This window comes from Coenobita brevimanus, chromosome 50 (assembly GCF_032717465.1).
Source record: "Coenobita brevimanus isolate Jiangsu-jjx chromosome 50, ASM3271746v2, whole genome shotgun sequence".
NCBI classification, from domain to species: domain Eukaryota; kingdom Metazoa; phylum Arthropoda; class Malacostraca; order Decapoda; family Coenobitidae; genus Coenobita; species Coenobita brevimanus.
This window is the reverse complement of record NC_137003.1, coordinates 53,407,051-53,425,547: the sequence shown is the minus strand read 5'-3', so window position 1 is coordinate 53,425,547 and position 18,497 is coordinate 53,407,051. Positions and strand designations below refer to the sequence as shown.

Sequence of the window (18,497 nt, the reverse complement as noted above, 5' to 3'; positions counted from 1 at the left end):
TACCTGCCCACCTGGCTGAAATACCATGGACAACATTTATAGCTAATGTATTAAAAACTGTGCATTGGCTTATCCCAATCACTCATTTTAATAACCCCATTCATTAAAGGCTTGTCTGAAAGAAGATGAAAGTAATGAATAATGTGCAACAAAAGTATAATGTTTTATGAGTAAAAAATAAAGCAAGAAAATTGAACACGAAAACAATGAAGAAGTATCTGTCAGGAATGGAGGGTAATGGGATGGCAAAAGGCTATAAAACTACGGCCATAAGATTCTCAGCATTTTTCAGGAAAAAATCATATCCAAGAAGCATGAAGGCAACAGATATTTATCCAACCGATACATGCACAATAAAAGACAGATACTGGGATCTAAATAATCCAGATTGCACCGCAGACAGTACACAGTTCAATCAACAAGAAAGACCCGCAAATATTCATCCACATCTGTTACTGAACAACTGTTTTCTGCAATTTGTGCATGTGGAGGTACAGTAATCACTTATACAACAACAAAAATCCCTAACAAAAAAGAAAATCCAAATGTTTTCTAGTCCACAGGAGTACTTATATAAGTTAGTAATACATAAAAGAATATCATATTTGTTTAATATCTCTATCTTACAAAGAATTACAAACATTTATAATCCTAATGACAGGATAACATAGCATAATACCAAACTATACTCTGGATAAAGTTTCCTAGGTTGTAATTGCATTTCTAACACTGCAGTCTCTATGCTCATAGGGTGCTTTGTAAAATGCCATATAACACCAGTAAAAACCCTTATGTGCCTTATTATAAGAGTCATCCTTAAACATGGCTTTAAAGTAAAATAAAACATGAATGTAATTATGATACAGCAATTAATATATACAGTAAGCTTCTGGAATAATTTCCTGGGAATGCTGAGAATCAATCAATCCCAATTTACAAATGCAGAGCTGTCCCATTCTTTGCATTGTTTAGAAGCTTTAGTGCAGGGCTGCACCACTGCTTACACTGCCTAGCAGAATGAATGCGGGACTGTTCCACTGTTGTGTTTACAGTACAAGCTTAAACACTGGATTGTCCCTCTCTTTAAATCAACACAGTGCAACAATAGTGATAGCCTTATTGGTTAACAAGTTTTGTACATTGTGCCTCTTTTTACCCACAGCAATTACACTTTTACCATTTCCATGTACTCACATGCTACCTGTGTTAGTGGATTCCTAACAGCTTTTTTCTTACAGTTTATGTATAATTATATACAGAGTGATGCCTGCGACACCAGCCCTTCCCAGTTAAAGTTTTCTGATTCATTTTGAATAGACAGTTTGAGGTTATTCTATGTAGTTGCAGATATGAACTGCCAGCTCCTCATTTCAAAGGATTACACGTTCAGTGGGATGATTGAGTCTAAAAAAATAGTGTGAAAATTACAACAATTGTGCCTGCAATCTGTCAACAGTGATGTGATTCACAGGCCTGACTGCAATGACCAACTGAATATGACTGATGAATGGTAGAAACAAGGTGCTGGTGGTTCAGTGTTTTGATGCATTTAGTTGTGTCACATCAAGAAGATACAGTATATTAAATGTCTGAGAGCATAACATTATAGGGGGTGTTGACCAGTGATGACAGTGCCTGAACATGGTTTCATGCATGCTTATAAACACCATAACACAAGACAAGTCATACATAACTTAAGTTTCAAACTCTGTCTGTGAGCCCAAGGGAGAAAGATGTGCCCAAGTGATGTGATGGAAATGCTTATTTTCCTCTTGGAATACACACCTGAGAATAGTCTCCTGGAACATTCTAGCTTTCATTCATGCTCAGTGTTTTTTAAGACGATTTGGCACACCCAAATAAGATGCACAATGGGTGTTCGTGCTATGACATTTTGTTCAATGTGGCACAACTTGGAAGTCTGTGGTGGCATGTGCAATGTTTTTAGTGTCATGTGGCAATAATTTCAACCACCAGGATGAACTACCCAATATATCCACCTGAGCACTAAGCTGCTGTGCACAAAAGATACTGCATTCCCTCTGTAATGTGGATTAAGTCTGCTGCACTTATAGCCACCTCTACAACTGAAGTGATGGGATGTGGAACACTGCAGTGATGATGCATTGGGGTATCAAGCTAAATTGTGTCACACATAACCTATCCCTTTGACATCTGATGTACCCAGGTACAATAATAAATTTATGTTGCAGGTGCAGTGCCAGCTTCATGCCACTCAGTCTCTTAGTTTTCTTATTGTGCTGGTGAGAAGTGGTTGGGTACTAGTATGCGAGCATGCATCTCGCTGATGAGTGGCACTGTGTATGCCACAACCTCATCCCAGCCAGGGTGTCGCCACGCATTCTCACGTGCCTCCTTCCTCCCAGCCAGTGAGTTGTAGCCTGGAGTAGAGATGGTTTGGGAGAATGAGACAGGTTACAATTACTTATCATATTCATTATATTGCCATATTAATGCAGCTGTTCTAAAAAATAATGTTTTACATGATTTCCAATAAATATATGATTTCAAAGTGGTGTTACTACTACTGTATGATTTCAGAACTGACTCTCACAGCTTATCCATTACAAGTAACTACAGTCAACAGCCCATGTGAATAAATAACCTATCATATGGTGTTAGCCAGTCTTTCCTACCATACTAATGACAATTTTGCAAACTGTAAACTACATCTACATCATCTAATCCAGCGTTTCCCCATGAGGAGCATAGAAGACCAGGGGTAGGCAAGTTGCTACAGTAGGTAAAACAAAAAAATAATCCATTATTATTCCCCACCTGCCCCTTCCCCACCTGGCTACAACCTACCTACGAAAAAAAAGTACTCATAAGGTGAACTACGGATCTAAAACCTGTCTCTTACTTGTACTTCACTCTTAAACTACAACAGATGTCACAAACTCTGAAAGCTCTCTCTTAATATCTTGCAATATATTTCATTAAGTTCCTGTATAGTGTTTGCAGCACAGAAACAATAAAATCATGCATAGGAAATGTAGAGATAGAGACATAAATATCTTCCCAAAGTTTGATGAATACACAGAGGAAAAACTAAACCAACTGAAACATGCACTAATAGTGTTTTCATTGTACTGTATTTTGCCAACTGTAGATTTTCATAAACCAGTAATGAGAAGATAGCTGTTTCTTTGACTGTACATCTATGCTTTACTATATATCCCCAGTTTAAGAAAAAAGAAAGTTCACCAGTGCCTGAACCTTTGTATTACCTTCCTTGGATATCTGGTGCATACTGTGCATTTCAGTGCTCTACTTTGCCAAAATGCAAAGAAACTAATTGGATGAAACATTTTAACCTCTTCACTATGATAACTTTTAAAACGTCATTCTTGCAGTGCCAAGCAGTTTTATTCAGCTTAGGAGACACCTCTTACAGTAGAGAGAGTTAAAACAGATCATTCTTTTCCCCTGAGTGTGAGAGGTCCTTCCTAATTTACATAATATGATCTTATAACTGCCAGAATATTAAAGAATGGATATCACAGTCAAGGGGCTAACCATGGACATAACTTCTTGCTATATGGAGCAGAGGGCTATTTCTGCTGCTGATAAAAACTATACAGGTAATGACACTGTGGTTAAAAATCACTACAAGAAGCACATCAGCATGGCCCAAGTCTCACTCCATAAGTTAACACAAAGCAACAAAATGAAGCTGGCATTACAAACATCATCATGCAAAAATGTGAAAGGTAAAGGATAAATGATGAGGCTACAATTTTAACCTTGGCAATCCAATGACACATTTTATTACTTTATTCTTGCAACACCCAGATGATTTATTCAATTTTGGGGAGACTCATATTATGAAAGGTATATAAGGGTTACAAATCACACCTTCCCATCTGATATCTCTTCATACCTAAGCAAAACTGTGTGGAGATGGCAAAAATAAACTGAAACAGGCATCACTGGATTGAAGGAATTTAAAAGAAGAGCTGATTGCATACTGAAACATGTGGTGCTCTTGGATATATTAAAACATATACAATATAACATCAACAGTGAAAGGGGAGTTAGGGAGGGTGTTTGTAATGCATCTTGAGTTTATCTTTTCCAAGCAGGGTAAGTTAGAATATGTGAAGGCTGCAGGGCTATAACAAATTCCATACTGTATATATCAACCTAGCTGCGGTAATTATTCATGAAATAATCATAAGTAAATGATGCAAAACTTGTGTCCATTTGATTTATTAACAATAAAAATAATCCCAAGAAAACAAATAAAAATAATCCCAAGAAAACATGCCATATGTTTCTACGCATACCTGAGAAGGGAAAGGCCTGAGTTCGAAGAGTTTTAATAGTAGACAGCGTACATATCAGTTAATCATTACTCTAACAACCTTGAATTAAGACTCGTAGTGGGGGCTTCATTTAAATCTCATGCCAATTTCAGATTGCACTGAAACAGGATTGTTACACAGGGCTTAGGCTGGGAAGGCATTCTTTACTGACGAGCTGTTAAGCATATGGTAATGGAATGCTATGCCATGGTACAGCCAAAAAAAGCTCATAAAAATATACAATAACAGAGGCTTCATCTGTAATCTGATTTTTTTTTAATATAGTACAAAAGAACAATGATCTGACTTACATTTTCTGATGTTTATTTTTAAAAAAATGTAGGTTTAACTATTAGAACATTTCACAAATGGCTGTTCTCCAAACTACTGTTTCGAACATTCCATCCATCCATCCATCACACAATCCTATGTCGCCCCATGAGGAGCGTAGGAACCCGGGGCTAGGCAAGTTGGTCCTGACATTTAAGATGAGAGTGACCAGCCTCACTCATCGCTCAGTAGCATTATGTGAGCAATAAACCCCAACCACCCCTTGGATAAAAACCAACACAGGCTTAATCCGACTTGAGCACCTTAATTACCCACTAAACCACCAGGCTCCAAAATTTGGTTATATAGTTACCACCCAGCACAGTAAATGGTTTCCTGGTATACAGGAAACCACCTGGCTTGTCACTCAGTGTAGAATTACCCATATGCAGAAGGAAGAGGAAAGTATGAAGGAAAGAAAGACAGAAGAGTGAGTGTAAAGTCACCCGCAGGCAGAAGGAGGAAGAAAGAGTGAAGGAAAGAAAGATGAGGCAGGATGGAAGAGAAGAAAGGGCAGAGACCCAAAGCAGCACTACACTGAGTGAGTAGATGGTGAGCACCCCCATGACCAATATATATATATATATATATATATATATATATATATATATATATATATATACACACACACACACACACACACACATTTTAAAAAATTCCATAACCAAGCAACAATAAATGATGAGAGGTGTCTGTATGCTATATGTCAGTCCATATAAAATTTATCACACTTCAAGACAGGAACACATAATATTGAAAATGGATGAGCTTTCAATGCTTTACCAAAGGCTCCATGGACTATGGCATACCATTAACAACACAATGCCTTTAAATGCTTACAGTACAGAATCACACCCACACCCACACGCACACACACATAATGCACAGTACAGTATTCATACCAATATATGACAACACTTGCTCATACTGCATATGTACAGAATATACACTTCTAATGAGCAGAAAAAAATATACTGATTTAAATATAACATATAATTAAGTAAATGCACTGTAACTGTTTGTACGATTGATATAATCAACAAGGCAAGAATATACTGTACCAAATAATAAATAAAAGAACTGTACCACAATTAATGCTCATGTTTTCAGTATCACAGTTTAGCACAAACACTGTATACTGTAAACTTCAGAACAATTATGTTAAGGAAACTGCAAGATGATACAGAATATGTATTCTCATAAGGCTATTTAAAAAAAAAAAAAAAAAAAAAAAAAAAAAAAAGCCATTAACTCCATTCTTGTACAGACTTTGTTTATATAGCATACTGAAATGCTGTTTCACTCTGTAAGCAGCAGTAAGATATTGTGACACAATGCACATCCCATGTAGCCAGTGATCTCTGAATACTGTACCAAAATATAACCTTCAAACATGAAGGTGGAAAGTACAGAACAGTATCACCTTAAAACAACAAAAAATTAAGTAAATGGGAATCCTAACACAACTGCTTCAAATCCCTACACAGCTAGCAACTCAGCATTACTGCTCAAAAATTAAAACCTAAAAAGATCTTGCACCCACTCTCTAGCTATCAGTGCCCAGTGAATGCTTCACCTGATAGACGAACCTTTCTCTCCCCCTGGGGCTGAAGCTGGGGCCAATGTGTGGGGTGGGGCTGGGCGGGGTGATGTGGTACCCCGCCGCAGACCCTTACTGAGTGGGGCTGAAGGAGTTTGGGGTGAGGATGCGGGAATAATACTCCTGGATGAGCGGCACAGTGTAAGCCACCACCTCGTCCCATCCAGGTTTGCGCCACGCTGACTCACGGTTTTCCTTACGGTCAGCCATGCTTCCATAGCCTGCTTATTGAGGTTGGGAGAGTGGGAAGGGATTGGGAGAAAAGGAGGGGGAGGAGGGTGGTTAGATGTGGCTCAGATGTGTCTGGTTTGTGATGGGTGAAGGTGGTGGTGGTGACTTGGCAGTGTAATGAAAGTGGCTACATTTCACTCAGTTTTACAACATTCTTTTACTTACACTTAGAGCAGCTTCACTCTTGAAAATGATTTCTAGTTTTTTTTAATGATATTACTAAGAAAACAATCTAAGAGGCTTCTATTCAGTAATTAAAAAACAGTATAAAGCTCTTCAAATACATAACACTCAAGCAGCCACTTACATCCCACTCATAAACATAATGCCACAGGTATATTGTAGCAAGATGAACAAAGCTAAATAAAAATAATATACACACATGGTATGTTAAGCTATGACTACTGTACAAAACTTGCAAACAGACTTACTGCTGAAGCTTTAAAATATTGCACTAGGTATGAATATGGTTCCAAAGTCATTAAAAACAATATACACAAAAACTGTGAAAGCATGCACTGCGCACATTTTTTCCCTATAATTATGTACAGAGATTAATAAAACTCTACAGACTGTACTTACCTGCGACACTGGCATAACAAACCTGTTATTTCACTAGCATAAAATACATCACATGGGTCAACATCACACCTACATCAAGTAACTGCAGTGTAATCTCACCTGCTTTTACCATGAGACCTAGCTATTGTACTAAGATTGAATGAAACAAGAGTATCTATCATTTAATTACAAGCCACCTCTTCCCTTTTATGTGCACCGGCATAACTACTGTACTGCACAATACATCCTCTATTTTCAACCTGCTCTGAACTAAGCCAGATAGCAATTGTGTCCTAGTAACCAATGGTAGCAAAAATACAGGAATTAATAACTGCACTCAGTTTATGATCCATCTACTTATTTTTCTTCCCTCTTTAAATTTTCAGTACTAAAGAAAGAGAGGTAGACAGAGACTGTATGTGTGCTTGTGCATGAGCATGTATATATGTATGTGTGTACAAGATCATACATCAGTAAACTGCAACAATATGGAATTAAGAGTTGTGATAATCACACTTAACAAAGCAGCAATCACACACAAAGAACATAAGAGGTTCCTTAAGACAGAACAATACAACAATGAAGTAATACTATGTAGGTTCATTCAAACAAAATGGATCTGTTTATTCTAAAATGAAATCCCTTCACTGCTGGATTTTTCATCAACTGAATAAAATTGTTTAGTAGAAGTCAAAATAAAATACTGTACCTAAGTGTTACATACTACCTACTTCAGCCTTCCTATAACCAAAGTTTGCATTAACAAGCATCCCTGAAAAGTTGACCTTTCACCACTGTAGTTATCTTATAATGAAGCACTTTGTTATCTGTGAGATATCAGAGGAGATTGAGCTGTGCTGTCTGATTATGCACTTATAATAAGGTACATGAATAAGGTACATGTAAATCACTACTACACTCAAAATGGAACATCAATACAGGTAGTAAAGCACCCATCTTACTCATCAGATCTCACCCACTGAGACTTAAATCCCATTTCCAAGATAAGCACTGCAACAACAACAACAACATCATCTTAATGGCATTATCATTTGAATACAGTATTACTGTGGCCTACTTTACCAGTGATTGGAGAGACTGAATCAGGCTCATTCAACTTTTTATAAGTTTCAGGGATTAAATATAACAAATTACTCTTTCTGCATGTGACAGTAGAAAAGTTATTTCATCCTCAGAATGCATTAAACCAACCATAATGTCATTAACACGTGGACTGCGAGCCACAGCTCAGGCTGGGTAGCATCACGTTGCAAGCCACAGCTCAGGCTATGCTGGCCGTGCATCATCACTAACTACTCCACCCCTACACAAACTTATGCATGGTGCTACACAAAGACAGAGAGAAAGAGATTTTTTTTTCTTTTCACCAGATGAAGCCCTGGATGTTTATCTTCAAGCTTATAATAAACAAAAACAATTTTTTTTTTTTTTTCATTTTTTCACTACTCCCATACATAAATTTACGCAAGGACTTACGCAAAGAGGGAGAGAGAGAGATTTTTTTCTTTTCACCAGATGATGCCCTAGATGTTTATCTTTAAGTTTATAATAACCAAAAACTAAAGAAAATCTTTTTTTCCTTTGTTTTTTGTGCACCACAGGGTGGGATAAAAAAAGGTAATTGCGGAATCCACAGGTTAATGTCAATAGTACGTAACTTTAGCTGTAACACAATTTAAAATGTTTTGCATGAATTTACAGCAAATCATGCAAATCACACGACAGTAATAAGTGGGTTTATTTTTCACAACTTTTTATTCCCAGGCAAGTGCTACAAAAAAAAAAAAAAAAAAAAAAAAAAAAAAAAAAATTAGCATGACAGGAAACTGCTATACAGTTATTAAAGCCTTTGCAGTGAAAATGAAAATTATGTGGCAACAAACATCAAAACATAATAACAAAACATATACTCTTGGGAGGCAAGCCATAAAAACTTCATAAAGCCAAAAAGATACCGGTATGGGTAGCTAATACTGGGAAAGAAGTGCACAAGAAAAGGCATAAACATTAGAAACTTGAGAAACAAAAGGATATGGTTAAAGAGATCACGCTAATCTTAAAACATTGGGTACAATCAGGGACATGGCAAATCAGTCAAGATACAATTCATGTGCCGGCACAATGAATGGTCAGTCTTACTATGTTTTGGTTAAAGTAAAACCAGGGTCAACTAAGAAAATATATATAAGTGGTATGAGGTCTAGTCATAATCATGGACAAATCTGGAGTTGATATGAACTGGTCGTGATTCAAACCATTTAACTAAGGGGCATCTTTTTCATTTTATTCTTGCAATCTCTTGATTTTATTCAGGTCACAACAAACTTCTCAAATGGAGAGGTTAAATATAGCCTTAGTAAACTCCTTCAACAAAAGAGGCCTTTCCTTACTGGAATAAAAGCATCTGGTATCACCATAAAGGAACTAAAAAGGGATGTAACCTGGAAAAGGATTAATCATGGTCTGCAAAATGACAGGAAGTTGTCGATGCAAGGTGTTAAAAAAAAAAAAAAAAAAAAAAGCCTAGACAGAATGAGGTTGCTACTTACACCATATGTGATGGACATTGTAGAGGCGGCCCACCTGAGAGAAGAACCCACCGAATGCCTCATTGTTGGCCTGACGGAAGTGAATGGCACGAGACCAGTTGTTGCCCCACTCAATCATGGTCCCAGGCTGGTGGAGTACAGACAAATTAACAAAGACAAGAGTTAGATGATGAACAAATTAGAAGAGACCACATTCACTATACTGTACCGTATGCTCATCCAACGATACATCCTTTATGTTGCGACATCACAAACTCTATAAGACAGCAGAAAGAACAGGCACCACTGCATGCTAAGCTTGCTGGCAGCTTGCATGCCATGGATGCGGCGGCAGAACACACGCTAAATAGATACCATTCTGGACCAAACTCAGAATTTAACCGATTGGCGGATTTACATTGAGTGACAAGCCTAATGGTTTCCTCTAAGTCAAGAAACCATTTATAACACTGGGTGGTAACCATATAACCAAACCACACATGCTCCCTAAGTGTCAGTAAGGGTTAGTGCCCCTCCCTGTAAAACAACTAACTCAGTCAAATGGCCACCCCTTATGGGATTATGATGTCTGGCAATAGATAGATAAATAGGATTCCCAGTGGTCAGGTATTTTGTTTCATTAAAACGTTCAATATGTACACACAAACATACATACATACTGTAGTGTAGTACATATCATACTGGAACTAAGAACTCGTTGTCCTCTGATGCATAAAAAAAAAATAATAATTAAAAAAAAAAAAAACTCCCCATGTGTTCAGGAGCTTCTCACTCTCCTGAACCATGCTACTGCATGTTTCTTCTTCTCCCAGTGTTCTGTCCATTTTCACTATCTTTTAACTTAGGCCTACTGAACCAATTTTGTCCTTCTACCATCCACTGTATGTCATTCCATTCACAGTTTCAAACAAATTAGTACAGTATTCTTCTGCTACATCTTTTGACTAAGTGCTATAAACACTCCCCTCCTATACAGATCCAATCTATCACAGCTCAGCCCACTAGTTCTTACACTAACAAGAAATTCAGTAACTATTCAGTCCAAAGGTACTCTTTTATGATGACTCAAATCATCCAGTGGAAACCAGGGTAAAACAATGTCATCATAACAAAAGGATATCAGAGACTGCTTCTAACCCCTTAAGTTGGAGATGTTTCTTCTATACTTAATAAAATCACTTGGCAGTAGCCAGAATGTAGCACTGTAAATAAGGTGTAAGGCCCATATTTTCATTAGTTATGCAGGTTCCCTGACATCTCTTCCATAGTGATTTATTTTTGGTTATGGCTGGCTTATACAGTTTTGTAAGTAATTTCTGCAAAATATGGTGATAATGCAATGATTCAAAATACTCAGAAGAGGACAGCAAGCTGTGATAAGTAAAATAATTTGCTCGGGAAGAGGTGTAAGGAAGTTTCCTTAACCGACAAGAATATGAGCCTTAAGTGTATTTAATGAGTTTTAAAAATGTCATCTGATGTATATTTTGTTCACCTAAAACTGGTGGAATAGCCAAGCTCTTTAAAATGACACCACTGCATTTGATTGGAGGCAAGTGAAGCTGAGAATGCTGTGGACAGCATGCAATTCCCTGAGACATCTTTATGATGTCTTTTTCCATATCAAACTATCATCAATACTGCCTAAGACTTTAATAAACATACTATTCTTTACACACATTGCAAATTCATTGAATGTACTGTAGTAATCTGAATCTCACTTTAAAATTATTTACTTACTCCATCCATCCATCTACCTATCTATCTATACCCATATGTCTTAGCCCCTCTGTTTTGGGTGTCATACAGTATATATATTGCAGCAAAAACCAAAATCAGGGGTGTAGGTGACATATACTGTATGTACAGTGACCTTTCAATTTACGTGAATGCTGTGATATTTAAAGTCATGCAATATGAATTTTGTGCAATTTAAACAAAATTAACCCACAACTATTAAAGGTGAGGGGGTTAGGTTCTGTGGTTGTAAAACCTGTGATTATTTAATCTACGTAGCAATTATTTACCCTTTTGTACATACAAGCAGAGAATTTCTTACTTATAATACTTAAGAGTATTTACAGTATTACCTTGAAACAATGCATTTTTGGCTAACGTGTTAGCTTTTTCTGTGAGCCAAAATGGCAAACCAAGTGAAGCAACTGTCACACTGGTAAGGGGCATGATTTGTCCTGCATTGCCTAACGTAATATCTCCAGTCATCCCAAAATGAATGAATCTTGAATCTGGCTCTCTGATATCTTGTTTTTGTTTTTTCTTGGAGGGAACAATTTGCAGGCTCCTGACCTTTGGTTCCTTCTTCCTTGCATTTAAAAAAATAGACAAATAAATAAAAATAGGTTCAGATATTTGTAAACATGCCATGGTGAAGTGAGCTTTACAAATGTTGTCTGCTGCTGGTCATCTGAGAGTTTGAACAAATATTTTATAATACCACAGGTAATTCAAAATCATTAAGAAGCACACAATTCAAACTTTATTTCAACAATACTTTTAATTATTATGTTCTCAGGCTCTAATAGAATATTTTATTCACAGTTACAAAACTGATACTGAGCTCATCTGAGTATTAACCACAACAGCACACCACAGTTGGTCATTTGGCTAATGGATCACAAAGTCGTTAATTTTTAGCCCAATTTGATGCAACTTCAGGTCAGATCTCCTCTGAAGTTTTTGCACAGTTTTGAGAATTCATGTACAGTATTTAAAACAAAAATGTATACTTCTTACAGCATGTTCTAAAAAAATATATTCAGTCTTGCAAAAATTAAGAGGTCACTGTACTGTGTGAGGTTTGGAATCATACTTCAAAACTAGCTGGTTCTGTTTTTATCTTGTTAAGCCTAACAGAGACTCTGTCTTTACTTGCTACTGTCTGCCCTAGTTCCCACTTATCACTCTGTCACCCACATATAGTCAAGGGGGCAACATGGGTGTTTCTGTTAAAGTGCTACACTGCTACATTACATAAAATGATTGTTAATGCTCCTGTCATTGAGTAACCCTGGCCAATCTGGCCAAGCAGACCCATCACCCACAGGCAAGCACTGCACCTGCAGGGCCATCCTGTGCTCTGAACTGATGTTCTCTTGTGGCAGACAGTGCATCACCACAGTAAGGTGTGGGATAGAGTGTAAAGGTTTGGTTCCCAGATGGACACTGCACTTGTGTCTCCTCACGCATGTACTGTAAAAGGGGCACCATAGCAGGCTCCACATCACTCAAATATCTGGTTACAGGGTTACCACCCAGCACTGTACAGTACTGTATACAGTGGGTACCCAAGTTTAGCACTTACTTTAATCTGGCCAAACCACACTTAACTCGATTATCGTTGAACTTGCAATATTTGCTTACAATAGCCATGTTCCTTCTGACTCATGGCAGTATCCACTCATATTTACCTCACTCCAAGTTAGCCTCTCATATAATACTATAAGCAGTCTGCTGCACATCCCGTATAATTTCAGTAAGGTTTAGACTCGATAAAAAGCTATCCAGTATGTTACACACACAAGATGATACAGTATTTTCAAACATGAAAAACATCATGGCCACCATCCTGCTTCACCCCATCAGTTCCTTCTGACTTGTGGCAATATCCCATCTGCTTCTTTTCTCAAATACCACTATAAATAATTTTATTTCATAACAACAGTAGGGCCTTGCAACTAGCAATCTTAAGAGACTGATGAAACCTCGCTAGTAGTGAAAACACTAGTTTGGAGGCAAACTTTATATACAGTAGCGAAAAATAAAAACAGACTGGAACATTTAGAAAGTTTGACTATTTTTCCATTTTTGTCTACTTCTATCCACTAAATACAGTAGTCACATTTTTATATACTTGTTATAATTAACAGGATAAAGCAACAAAAAGTCACCATTAAATGCTCAGATTGCAGTTTATTGAAAGAAAAAGTTGGGAGTTGGGAGTGCACATGCTTACTGCGAGTAAGCACCACCACCACCATCGCCACCCTATCGAGTCCCAGCCTTTCTCCATATCTCCTGTAGTATCTCATCATCACTTTCAAAACCTTCACAGTCATTAGGTTCAATGGGCAACATCATCTGGTCTCTACAAAAATAGCGAGAATAGGACAAGGTAGCACTAGCGCAGCGATGGGCAGGACAACAGTGAATCAAACACGCCATATGACTCACTCGCTAGGTGTGGTTCACTTGCTAGATGAGACTCACTCACTAGGAAAACGAGTCGAAATGTACCTTGCAGCTCACTCACTAGATGACGATTGCCACGGATTTGCTAGTTTCAAGGTTTCTGTTGCTAGTTATGAAGCTAAAGACGGTTTCTATCCTATCACTTGACTTGAAATTGCTAGTCAAAAAAATGTTAGTTGAAGGCCCCACTGAACAATAAAATTTAAGCAAGGCTTGGACACATTAAAACTCATTAGTAATAAAAAAAATTATTTTCTTATGTAACCATTCCAACTCAATTGGCTCAACCAACTCTTTCCCTGCCTTACTGAGTGTTTATCATCATTCAGCACCTGGTGAAGGATCCTTCAGAGCAAATTCTTCAAAATTATTACCCATTATCTTCAGGGTCATCATCATGGAACAGTGAATCATCCTCCTGACTGTCTTCACTGTCAGCTGAATCATGGACGGGAACTGTAGGTGTAGCTTGTAACTTGCATGCTGTGCATCGCGTCATTAATACTTAGTGTCTTGAATATATTATTAATATTAACAGTAATAGTAATGTAGACCATGTTTCTAATTTTTTAGCATTTACAAAATACTTTATTGTTACAACTTAATTCTAAACACTTTTCAAATACTGCACTGTTCTCTTCATACACCTTATTATTGTATTTACCATCTTACAAACTAAAGATATTCACTCTGTCTGTACATTTCACTAATCACTCATCACCCTCGGGCACTGTATCAGGGATTTCTGGGGAAATGGTGTGGGTCAGACTGAGGCAGAGCAATGGGGGGCAATAGTGATGCCATTAGCAAGCCACCAACTGACATGAACACACAAACCACACAGACAATACGGCTGCTCCGGAGGGAGGTCAGACAGTCTGAACTGCTTCTAACTTTATCGGAGTTTTCTGGATATATAAGAATTTTGTCCGGTCGGCTCCTCGACTTTGATAAAAGTAAATTCTGGTCTACTGAAGTCCGTTGTAGTGAAGATTTGCTGTATTACATCTCTTGTTAGTTACCTCCGAGAGACTAAGTGTGGTAAGTCGTCATCCGCACCTTCATCACCTCCACACAGCCACTGACTTTAAACAGGGGTTTTATTTGTCCATCTGTAGAGCACAACTCTCTTGTGTGGGGGCTCCCTATGTACAGCTCCTCTCAACAGGGTGGAGCTAAAAACCTTTCATATCATCAACTCTCCTCCTCTGACTGGCTCCTTTTAACTTCTGTCTTTTTGCCTCACTGTTGCAATATTATCACTTTTTTATCACTACTTCAATGGTCACGGCCCTTCTGAAGTCTGCCTGCATTACTCCTTTATCAAACGCGTCCATAGCACCTGTCTGGCTAACTCTCACCCTTTTCTGTTCAACTTCCTAATGCAAGAGTTAACCATTTCTCCCAGTCCTTCATATATGCAACAGGTCAATTCTGGAACTGTCTTCCTCTGTCTGCATTTCCTTTTGCCTTCTGTCTTTTAAACGCAGTGCGTCCGAGCATCTCAAAATGAACAGATCTTGAAACTAGCTCTCTCTCTCTCTCTCTCTCTCTCTCTCTCTTCCCTGGAGGGAACTGTCTTATAGGCATCCAGCCTTTGGTTCCTTCTACCTTGTATTGAAAAAGGAAAAAAAAAGTCAGTAATTTGAGACTGGCTGCTGCTGTTACCATTTCAAATCCCTCCAGTACGAGAGGATCTCCTCTGTCGAGTAACTTGTCTGACAGCAGTTTGATAACAATACAGTATGTAGGGAAACATCATAATGAATATGTAGGTGCAACACTCTTAATACATGTCATAAATACAATCCTAAAACTCAGGACTTGAAGTGACTTGGAAACATAAAAATTAAAAAACAAAATATAAAGACAGCATTACTTACTGTTATATACACCACACCTCCTCAAAAAAAGATGAAAAGATTTCTTGCTTCACTCAGTCCATACATTTTTAAAAATCTTCTACACTTCTGAAGCTGAAAAGACAAAGACAGGAAGAGTCACAGCACACAGATTAAATTAATAAAAATTAAGAAAAGTAAAAACAGCACCTTGAGGAAGTATGAGCGTATTTCATAGATGTTCCCACCCTCTCTGGGTGTGACAAGAGGCCAAAAACTGAAGGGCAGGAGGAACTGGGTGGAGCGCTGCCGGAGGTATTGATTTCTATCTTGAATCAGCTTAGTCAAGTCCTTAAACAGAAGAAAAAGTCAAGGTTAATACTACATGCAGATTATTGAATTAAGATGGTCCATGAATCATGATGGTGTTGTAGAGATACCTGTCACATTGGTTCAACTCCTTGAGTTTGAGGTCTAGTTTAGGATCAATGAAATAATCCGGTGATACATAAAATACCATATGAAAATGTAATCATGGTTGAGAAAGAGTATAATAAGAAAATGTTCTAACACTGTCACTGTACAAGGGCCTTGTGAATTTGAATAAACCAGCCTAGAAGCTGCAAAAGTAAACTAAAAGGGATGTTAGCCTACCTAGATTCCAGAGGTAAAGATGACAAAAAACTGACATAGCTACTGGCAGGAAGATTTACTTTTAAAAGCACTGGAAACATATGGCAGCAAACATACAACTATCCTTCACACAGCACATGATCAAAATGCATCAGTCTGGTTTTAATAACTATAACCAACTTTTTTGTCTTCTGTGCTTAACTATCACTGTCTCAGACATCTCAATGGTATGGTGGTAAAGGTCTTAACCAGCACATTAATGTGCCATGGGCCCAATCCTAGGAGTGGATGGAGGTTTACAGTTCACCAATCACCAAATCAAGGACTGTCCCATCATCATTCAACTGGTAAAATGATGGATAACGGAGACAAAATCAAAGACATGCAAACTGGCCACACTAAATGGGTTGTGGGTGATAAGGTTTAAGTGTACACTACTTAAAAAAAAAAAAAAAAAAAAAAAATTGCTACCAAGCTACAGCCAAACCATGAATATGGAAAAAATAAGTGTACTCTAGTGTACTGTAATCTCCTGAGATAACCATCTTAACTTAAGGTGGCTACTTGAGCCCGTGTAACTCAGACCACTGAAACCCATTACATAAAGACTAAAGTGTTAACCTCACCTCAAACTTGACTCCAACTTCCTCATAAGACCCTTGTATGGCTAAACATGCTTACTGACATGCTTTATAAAGCCATATTCTTCTATCCAGATGTAAAACAGATATAAAAGTGACATTTAAGATGGTATAAAGCAACAAATTATGACACAACTTGACATGAAGATGACTTGCTTAGTGATAAGTGGGGATCTGAGGCTAAGGAACTGGGATTGGAGCTGACTTTCAACTCCTCTGCACCTCAGATAGGCAGCAGTTTTGCAGGAATCTCCTCAAAGTCACTGTTACTGCTTTATGGTTTTTTAGTGCTGCTGGTTCATGATTTTTTATACTTTACATCTGTTAATGGGTTGAGGCTCATGAGCCATGACATCACCACACACTAAACTTGAAGCACCTGGGGTGGGTTCCACAAGGCTTGCATGGCTCACACAACATAACTTGGGTCAAAATAATTGTAACTCTAGTTGGAATCATGCTTTTGGTTGTCACTAACTTGAATTTGTGTGACTCAGAAAGGCACAGCTTAGAGCATGACTTGAACTATGCAAGTAAACCCAAAAGCAGTGACTATGAAAAGTATACCTTAGAGTATGACTTTTATTATGCATGTGAAGCCAGATGCAGTGACTAAGAAAAGCATTAACAATACACCCCATGGCCACCACACTCCATATATCAAGGCCCCAAACTAATCAAAACAACAAAACATATTCCAAACAGGAATGAAAATTCCTGACACTTACACAAAAACCTCAACAACCAAATGATGAAGAAGACAACTGAACAGAACACACACAAAAGGAGAGAGTTGAGACACAATAACTTACAGCAAGTAGAAGGAAGTAACAGATGAGACTGATACAGCACTTCCACAGGCTCCACATACAAGCACAGTTGGGTACCAAACATGCACTTAGTTAGATGGACATGGCATCAACGACAGTGAAGGAAGATCATCATGGTTCATGAGACATTATGACTGAAGACAGGAAAAAATAACCCTTTCCTCAGCTGGGAATCCTGGGGTGATTCCTCCCATCACCATTTCCAAAGCCTGTGTGGTGTTGAAAGCAATTTGATGCCTCTTCCTGATGGGTCCCTCAGAATAAGGAAGCATAAAGTGGGGGGACAAAAATTCATCCTCAGACTAAGTAAGTTAATTAAAATATTGAAGACAATTAATTAGGAGATGCATACATGCATGCAAACACACACAGACAAATGAATAATTATTAAGGTCACTTACAGGATCACTAGCAAAGATGCTGTTAGCTCTGTCAATGGATTTGTAGCCTCCAGCATACTTCCACAAATGAACAACCTGATCTTGGTCTCCAACCACCACTGTCCATGACCCCTGCAGTTCCGGATGAACCTTTTCATTGGCAAATATGCTTCCAATTCCCTTGACATACTCCTCACTTTGAGTAAAGAAGAGAAAGGAAATACGATTAAGCATAAAACTTCATTTGCTTGCACTACTCCCCCAAACATCCTACAACTGATCACCCATACCAGCTGACTCTATGTATAGAATCTCAAACTGACCTATGCAGCTTTGTTTTGCC

The 18,497-nt window shown here is 38.0% G+C and overlaps 1 protein-coding gene across 2 annotated transcripts in view; it reads right to left on the bottom strand.

Moving 5' to 3' along the window:
• Positions 1–311: 311 nt before the first annotated feature.
• Positions 312–18,497, bottom strand: part of Nipsnap (protein nipsnap) — a 48,696-nt gene continuing 30,510 nt past the window's right edge. The window contains exons 5-9 of one of the 2 annotated variants that reach the window (XR_013897342.1): positions 18,176–18,350; positions 15,881–16,021; positions 9,621–9,747; positions 6,248–6,479; positions 2,334–2,402 (exon numbers count right to left, since the gene is read on the bottom strand). Coding sequence is in view for 1 of the 2 variants with exons in the window: in XM_080272405.1 (XP_080128531.1) it covers positions 2,254–2,402; positions 9,621–9,747; positions 15,881–16,021; positions 18,176–18,350 (592 nt within the window). In the remaining variant the exon portion in view is untranslated. Of the gene's footprint in view, positions 2,403–6,247; positions 6,480–9,620; positions 9,748–15,880; positions 16,022–18,175; positions 18,351–18,497 lie in introns of both variants that reach the window. The other variant, XM_080272405.1, reaches the window with a different exon arrangement.